General features: G+C 49.3%; 1 protein-coding gene across 1 annotated transcript; it reads left to right on the plus strand.

Moving 5' to 3' along the window:
- The first annotated feature begins 2,115 nt into the window (after positions 1–2,115).
- On the plus strand, positions 2,116–3,051 carry LOC118158776 (olfactory receptor 14C36-like). The gene has a single exon (XM_035313458.1). The coding sequence runs from the start codon at positions 2,116–2,118 to the stop codon at positions 3,049–3,051; it is 936 nt and encodes a 311-aa protein (XP_035169349.1).
- Positions 3,052–8,848: the final 5,797 nt, after the last annotated feature.

An 8,848-nucleotide genomic window follows, 5' to 3' on the forward strand; every position in this document is an offset into this window, starting at 1 on the left:
AGCCTGCTGGGGAGAAGAGCAAAGGCTGTGGCAAGACTGAGAGTCACAACAGGACTGAGGTCTTTGTGTCCATGGTTATGGCTGTTGTCTCTGCCACTGAGGCCTACGAGGAGAAAGCTTATTGCTAAAGCACCAAGTCCTCATTGCCTCCTTACCTCTACCCATGAACCAGGCAGGGGTCATACCCTTCTCCTGCACTTGGCAATGTACATCCCCATCTCCTACTGCCCCAGGAAGAGCGCTGAGCTATGTGGGAAGGGAAAGGATCTCCCTTCCTGGGGGCCAGGGGTCAAGGCCTGGCCCTTATGCTTCGTGAAACACATCCAGTTTTCCTACACATCACTGTCACCTTCACATTGCCTATGTCTAGTTGTCTTCTTTGCCTCCAATGTTCTGCTCTAATGAGTTCCAAGGGAGGCTATGTCAGTGCTGGCCCTCAGGGGGACACTCCAGAAAACTTGCATCTGACTTGGACTACTTGAGAGATTTCTTCAGTTGTGTCTCAGTGCCTGACGTTTACGGGCTCATCATCAAAGCCCCCAGAGGGGTGATTACAATGCCTTGGTCTGGGCCTCTGCTGCTGAGCTGGGCTGGGCTCCTGGGCCCAACAGGAGCTCCTGGCAAGAGGGCCCTGGTGCAGAAAGACAGCTCTGCCCAGGAGCAGTTCCTCTGCACAGCGCACCAGGGCTGGAGACTCTGACCACAAGTGGCATACAAAGAGGAGAGAAGAAAAGAGGGGCTGAAGGCAGTTGAGAGTGGGAGGATGCTGAGAGCTGACTGCAGGAGAAATCTGCACAGCCCTTGACAAGGTAAGTCTCTGGCTGCAGGGCCATGCAGCTGCAGGTCCTGGAAGGGTCTCCTCCTGGGTCTTGTTTCTGGGAGGGCAGTGGGCTATGGAGTGGGTTTTGAGAGTCCTGCTGGATTGCACTGTGAGGTGAGGAAGTCTGGCAGAAGCCTCTTGGAACGACCTAAGCCAGGTGCCCCCAGTCAGCCCAGAACCCCCTGCCCTGGCTGGCCATGCCAGGCTCTCTGTCAGCTGCCCTGTAGCTCCTGCAGCCATGGAGGTGCCCCTTGGCAGGGCCCTGTTGGTGGCAGGGTGCTGCAGGGCAGCACTGAGCACAGCTGCGTGGGATGGGGTCTGTGAGCACAGGCAGGGGGAAAGTAGAGGTGGGCCCAGAATAGCAGGAGCAGAGTGGCCAAGCATCCTCCAGACACTGCAGGGAGTGCAGCTGGGAATCTGGGACACCCAAACTTCGGATATTCAGGTCTGTCTGTAGGGTGTCCTCCTGGGCTGCAGGCTGTTGTCCAGCAGGATGTAGCTCTCTTGTGCTATCCTTGTGTCATCCAGGTACCCCAAGGGGAAGACATGTCCTTGCTAAGGCCATGTCTGCAATGCTGGATGGCTGTCTGTGGGCAGCTGGAGAGAGGCCTCTGCAGCCCTGGCTAGGAGGGAAGAGCTGAGATCCTGCTCAAAACCCAAAGACAGGGTAAGGATTCTGTCCAGCAGCAATTGGACTTGGGCTTTCTCCAGTTTCTTCTCATGGAAACAGCTGAGTGGGATGGTCCTGCAGCTCATAGAGGGGTGACACAGGGCAGCTGAGAACAGGACTGGTGGGCAGAGTTGCTCTGCTCAGTCTTCATCAATTGACACTGTAAGCCTCCTGGAACCCACAGGATTTTCCTAGGAAGGCACAGGAAATGTCAGGGAGTTCCACCATCCTTTACCTCTTCAAAAATTAAGATTACAGGGGCAACTGAGATAATATACACAAAATCCCCCCAGCTCTGCTTTGCATTCAGATGAGGTGTTTGCAACAGCACTGCAAATCTAATGGATGTGATAAGTGGAATGAACTCGAGTTTCCTTCCATGTTCCTGCTTCCAGCAGGAAGGACTCCTCTGGAGCCCAAAGAAGCCCCTGCTCCCAGTGCCACTCTTAGACAGCACCAGCCACAGCTCAAGCAAGAGAGCTGCAGAAAGGTTTTCCTGTAAAGAGAGAGGCTCAGGCTGGGGGTACTCTAAGACCTAGATGGTTTTCTAGGTTTTCCTCTAAGTCTGTTCTAAACTTTTTCTGCCTTCTCCTCTTCAACAGACAGCTGTGTCCAAATTCATAAAATGCCCAACAGCAGCTCTGTGAGTGAGTTCCTACTGCTGGCATTTGCAGACACGCGGGAGCTGCAGCTCCTGCACTTTGCGCTCTTCCTGGGCATCTACCTGGCTGCCCTCCTGGGCAATGGCCTCATCCTCTCCACCATAGCCTGTGACCACCGCCTCCACACCCCCATGTACTTCTTCCTCCTCAACCTCGCCCTCCTTGACCTGGGATCCATCTCCACCATTGTACCCAAAGCCATGGCTAATTCCCTCTGGGACACCAGGGCCATCACCTATCAAGGGTGTGCTGCCCAGATCTTCTTTTTTGTCTTCTTGATTGGAGCAGAATATTGTTTTCTCACCATTATGGCCTATGACCGCTACATTGCCATCTGCAAACCCCTGCACTACGGGAGTCTCCTGGGCAGAAGAGCTTGTGCCCAGATGGCAGCAGCTGCCTGGGGCAGTGGCTTTCTCAATTCTTTGCTCCACACTGCCAATACATTTTCACTGCCACTGTGCCAAATTAATGTACTGGACCGGTTCTTCTGTGAAATCCCTGAGATCCTCAAGCTCTCTTGCTCAGATGCCTATGTCACAGAGTTTGGGTTTCTTGTTATGACTGTCTGTTTAGCCTTTGGTTGTTTTGTTTTTATTGTGTTGTCCTATGTGCAGATATTCAGGGTTGTGCTGAGGATGCCCTCTGAGCAGGGAAGGCAGAAAGCCTTTTCCACATGCCTGCCTCACCTGGCCGTAGTGTCCCTCTTTCTCAGCACCATCATGTTTGCCTACCTGAAAACCACCTCCATTTCCTCCCCATCCCTGGATTTGGTGGTAGCAGTTCTTTATTCAGTGGTGCCTCCAGCAGTAAACCCCCTCATCTACAGCATGAGGAACAAGGAGCTCAAGGATGCGTTGTGGAAACTCTTTGGAAAATTGTTTCTCCAGCATCAGTAAGGGGACAATTATTTTAAGAGGACTCACATGACTCTCAGAAAATAGTACAGCAAACTGTTGTTGCTCTTTCTCCTCAGTAATATTTTCTAAAAAGTGTGATAATATTATCTTTTAAATAATAATATTAAAGGGAATTCTTATCTACTCATCTGTTGATTATTATATTTGTTTTAATTTAATCCTCTTATGTACCTATAGACCTAGGCTTCCACTTTAGATAAAGACAATAAGAATGCCATCAGAAATTCATTCAGAAACTCATTGTTTTCAGCTACTGTCTCTTTCCATCTCCTCTGGAGCTGATGGAGTATCCCAAGCACACAGGAGGGGCTGAGGGCCAGGAGGCCAGCTACCACATGGAGGAGAAGCCCCGGTGGCCCTTGGGGCTGCCCCTTACTGCCCACTGGGCTCTGCCTCTCTGCTGCCTTCAGGTCGGGGCTGCTGCTTCCCTGGAGTCATGGCCATGGCCAGCAGCAGGACGTGGCCTTTTCACTGCTGCTTTCTTGACTTCCACATTGTTCCCTTGTGCTCTTGTGTCTGGTTTAGTCCTGAGGTCTCACATGCCTTGATGACAGTCCTGTTGTCTCTGCAGTGACATCCCTGTGGCTGCAGGCAGCAGAAGGCACTGTGCAGTCCTGTGTGATGGCTGGCTTCACTGCGAGCAACACAGAAACAAATGGGGCTGCTCAGGGCAAACCCAGAAGCCTGGACACCTCTTCCAGTGCTGCTGTCAGGAATACAGCCAAGGGGTTGCTCCCTGCCCTTCTGTTTGCTGGGCTTCTTCATGGATTGAAGGACATAGGATAAAAATCCCAGGGTGGTCTGTGAGGAACCAAGGACTTGACCAAGACCTCCCTTTATGGCGGTACTTGTCCAAGCAGACAACAACGGGTCTTGGACTGATCTGCATGGGACTGAACCCCCTGCAGTAGGGATGATGGCTAATACCAGCCTGGAGAGGAATCAGGAGCTGCCAGGAGATTTCAGGGGAACAACAAGCTCATTGCATCATGATTAGAAAACCTCATAAAATGAGTGACCTTTCAAGGCTGCTTCTGGTAAGGTCAATCTGAGGAGTCCATGGGCTGCAAGGTGTGGTAACCAACACTGCTTTTGCCACATATTAAAAATGCAGCACAACAGATGCTATCACAGAGACACCACAGAGTCTGAAGCAAGTAATTCCGTCCTAGCCATAGCCAGTACAGGGCAACATGATGGACAAGAAGGATCCCTTTTTTGTTCTGGGAGTAGCCAGGAAGGTGCTAATAAGGACCAAGAAAATTCAGGAAGCTCAAAGGTCCTTCAGAAGGGTCACTGAGTGCCACCTGAGAGGCAGCACTGGGCAGTGAGAAGGGCCAGGAGAAAGACTTATGTGAAGGCTGTAAGGCTGTAAGAAACAAGGAAATGTCACTGCCATTGGCCCAGGGTTGCAACAAATCACTTTCCAGAGTTCTTCCTCAGGGCTGTGTGAGCCTGATAGACAGCAGTGAATGTGGCCCACAGAACGTGAGCCTGTCCAAGGTGGACTGACCAGAGCTCAAGTGCTCAATCTGGTACCAACAGGCAGAGGAGAACTCTGCAGGCCCAGGGCATGCAGCATCCCCAGCAAAGGAGTGTGGTGAGTGATTCCTTGCAGCTCTGGGACAATGGCAGTGACCCCATGAGCTGGGTCTGCCTCCCAGCCTGCCCAGCACGGCCCTGCAGAGTGCCCCCATGCCCCGGGCACCACAGCCCCCTCGCTCTGCAGAGCAGAACCTCTGGTTGTCATGTCAGAGATTTCAGCTTTTGATTCAACTCATACCTCAAAGCTGCTTTCAGTTTTCTCCATAGGTGCGGCCACTAACTCCAAGATGCCTGAAGGGAGGTAAATCCTGCATGAAGGCCTGCGAAATGTTACCCTGGATCCATAGGAGTCATTCCGGAACTAAAACTTGTAGATAGGATGTACACTTTTGTGGTGATGCAGAGCTGATGGGTACATTGTGCAGGGTGCTCCTACAGAACTTTGTGCCCTTTTCCCTACTGACTACAACATCACTTCTGTCTCAGGAATGAAATAGCCGACAGGTGAGACAGATACTCTGGTATCATAAAAGCTATCAGAAAGCTGATTCCAATAAGATAACCAATATGAGGATGACAGGAGAAGCCTGGCCAACAGAGAAGTGAGATTTGGGGGAGGGAAGAGGAACTTGGAAAGTAGAAATTAATGACTTTGTAGAGGTAAGAGGTTTCACGTAATGTTGATGATGCTTTAAAACTGACTTTAAACAGTCATGTAAAGCCCTTACCCTATTTTGACCAGTAACCCTAATCCCTAAACCTGAATGTTACTCCAACACCTTGACAGAAATCCACTATTGTAAAGCCTGACCTCAAAGTATCTTTTGAAACAAAACTCAGCCCATAACCCCTTTCCCTTACCTTTACTCTCTTGCTCACACTAATCCCTTCCTTTAATACTGGCATTAAAATGCTTTATTTAACCCTAGACAACTTCTTGGCAGACCTAAAGAAAACCCTAAACCACAAAGCTTGTCCATACCCCAGCCACAGACCTGACACCCTATACAGAACACCAAATCCTCCCAAAAAAAGTTTGCTTAATCTCTAACCCAGAAAGCCCTGGTCAGATTCTGGGCCAAAAAGGGGGTGCTTTGTAGGAATGGTATTAGGAGGTTGGTGGTGCCTCAGAAATTCCTAATCCATTCCTAAGAGAATGTCTGTAAAGTGGGTTGTGAGTTGAGCTCTTTCTGAAGTAGCCAACAGATCATCCCTTGACTCCTGGCTGGGATCAGTGCCATTAGGCTCACATCTGCCAGTGTCTGTGATAGGGCAGCAGCAGGCACCTGCTTTGCACATAGTTTGTGAGATCAACTCTTCCTAAGTACCTGGTAGACCCCATAAAGGAAGAGGTCTTGGGCAGGAGTTGGCATGTCAGAGGTGTCAGCATTTCCCTGAAGTTATCCTTCAGGGCTGCTTTCTGTTTTCTACACAGAGGGAGCTACTGCCTCCAATACTCCTGGTGGAAACTGAAGCATGCATGAGGGCCTGGGAAGTTATCCTGGATCTATATGGGCCATTCTGGAAGCCAGTGCTGTAGGCAGGAAATGCACTTTTGTGGTGGTGCAGAGCTGCTGAGCACAGCTGCTCCAGAAAGGTGACTAATAAGCTGCACCCAATAAGATGACTGATATGGGGAGGTCAGGAAAAGCCTGCACAGGAACAATATGAGATTTGGGAGAGGAAAGAGGAGCTTGGCCAGCAGAAATTAAAGATTCTGTAGAGCTAAGAGGGTTCAGGTAATGTTGATTCTGCTCTAACAATGACTTAAGACAGTCATGTCAGGCCTTTACACTATTGTAACCAGTATCTTTAATCCCTAAACCTAAATGTTACTCCACATCCTGACAGGGATCCACTACTCCAATGCCTGAACTCAAAGCATCCATTTAAGACAAAGATCAGCCCACAGCCCTTTTCTCTTACTTTATTGCTCACCCTAATCCCTGACCTTTATCCCTAGCATTAAAGTGCTCTATTTAACCCTAGATAACTATCTGACAGACCTAAAAAAAATTAAAAAAATAAAAAAATAAACCACAGAGCTTGCTATTACCCTAAGCACAGACCTAACACACCAAACAGAACACCAAACCCTCCCACTAAATCTTTATTTAATCCTTAACCCAGAAATATGAGACCTAGTCCCTAATCCCATGTATGAACATCTAACACATAAGGCCCACTTACTGTTCATTAACCTCCTCACCTTCAGACCCTCTCCTAAAACTTAACTTTAGGACATTGCACCCTTGGGGCAGGGCAGGAATCATGACGTGTCTGTGCAGTCACATGGCATTCAAAGATGAATTTGAGGGGCCATGGATCTCATCAGCTTGTCGGCCACAAGGAGGAGATGGATGGGAATGCTCTGATGAGCTCATCTCTGCCTCAGGAGCTCCTGCACCAGCAGGAGGAATGTGACTGTGGAAGGAAATATGAGGTCAATTCTGTCTCTGCAGCTGATAGGGCAGCAGCAGGAACATGTCACAGAAAGGGACTGTGAGGTCACTTCTGTCTGAAGTAGCTGGCAGGTCACCCTTGGCTTAGACCTGGGATCTGTACTTTTTGGGCTGACATCTACCAGTGGCCCTGGTAGGCCAGAAGAAGGCACCTGGTTGGCATGAGGACTGTGGGATCCCCTCCGCCTACATACCCAGGAGGACCCACACAGAAAGAAGGCCCCCACATGGCTTGTCCGGTCCCTTCTGCTTGAGTCCATGACTGGACAGCAGGAGGCACAAGGCTTGGGTGTGTCTAGCCAAGAAGCTGCAAGGCCAGCAGCAGGCCCATGGCTTGGAAGATGCTGGTGAGGTGACTTCTGTCTGGTTGGCTGACAGGTGGCAAGAAGGGTGGTGGGTTGGAATGCCTGCTTCATGAGTGGCTTCCACCCTGATGGAGCTTTCTTTGGTAGTAGAAAATAACAGGAGAGAAAAACTGCCACAAATTGGACCATGGAAGGTTGGCAGTGGCCATGAGGAGGAAGAAATGTCCCTCAAAGGGTAGTGGTATGTTGCCAGAGGTCACCCAAAGAGTGTCTATGATCAGACCATAGCTCTGTGTTTGAAGGAACAGCTGGTGAAGGTTGATGAGACATCATGGTGAAATCACAACAATATCAGGATGAGAGCAAGGTGGTGAACAGAGATCGGTGTCTGCAGACTTCAAGGAAATAGGGCAAAGTGTTGGACAGCACAGGAAAGTCTGGAGAGGACAATGAAGTGGGTGCTGGCTAGCCCCTTGGCTAGATCTTATGAGAGGATATACAGTCATTGCTATGAAGCCTCATTGCTTTTTCCTGACCCTGTGCAGAAGCAGAGAGGTGTCATACCATTGCTCTTCCTGTGACGTCACACTGCCCACCACATCCCACAGTCCCTAGGAAGAGCCCTGAGCCAGACATGGGGGTGCAGGATCTTCTCTCCCAGTGGCTGGGGTCAGAATTGTCCCTTTTACTTCACCAAAACCAACCAAGACTTTTCTCAGCATAGTGCCTTCACCTCTCTGTAATCATGGCCTCCAATTAGCTGCCCTAACAAGTCTCTGGTGAGGCTTTCTTAGTAGCAGCCCTCAGTGGGGCCCAATAATACTCCAAGTCACTTCAAATTTTCCTTCTGACTTTACTGTCTTACACAGTTGCATCATTCTCCTCTCAGTACCTGAGTTCATAGCCTCTGCACCAAAATGCACCATGGAACTTATTAAAATGCAGAAACTCCTAAGGAGCCATATCTCTCCCACAGTTTTCTTCAAGTCTTCAAGACTTGTACAGCTAATTGGAGAGCTTTCGCTGTGTAGTTAAGGAGCATGATTTCAGAGAGTAGCTATTGGAACTATTTCTCATTTTAAAGGGTGGTTTTTTTGTGTTTCAGTTCAGATCATCATTCTCCAATTGACAGTGATCCAGGGCTACTACTAAGGATCTATGCATAGGGAGCAAAAGCAGACTGTTGAGGTCTGACACTGTGTGGACAACCTTGCTCCTCAGCACCCTAGCCCTGCCATTTCTCTCATTGGCCACCTGGTCCTTGCATCACTTTTTCTTACACCAGACAGAAGTCTTTAACTTTATGTTACAGCTCCTTTGCACCAGCTCCCACCTGCTTTCCTTAGAAACCTGTCTACACTAAGGTGCAGAAGGGTTTTTCCTACTTCAAACGAAAGAACATGAAATCATGCTGCAATTTTCCAAAAAAAAAAAAAAAAAAAAAAAAAAAAAAAAAAAAAAAAA

The sequence above is a fragment of the Oxyura jamaicensis genome, unplaced genomic scaffold (assembly GCF_011077185.1).
Source record: "Oxyura jamaicensis isolate SHBP4307 breed ruddy duck unplaced genomic scaffold, BPBGC_Ojam_1.0 oxyUn_random_OJ142, whole genome shotgun sequence".
In the NCBI taxonomy this organism is placed as follows: Eukaryota; Metazoa; Chordata; class Aves; order Anseriformes; family Anatidae; genus Oxyura; species Oxyura jamaicensis.

Coding starts and splice junctions, on each gene's coding strand:
- LOC118158776 (XM_035313458.1), top strand. CDS start 2,116: ATGCCCAACAGCAGCTCTGTGAGTGAGTTCCTACTGCTGGCATTTGCA.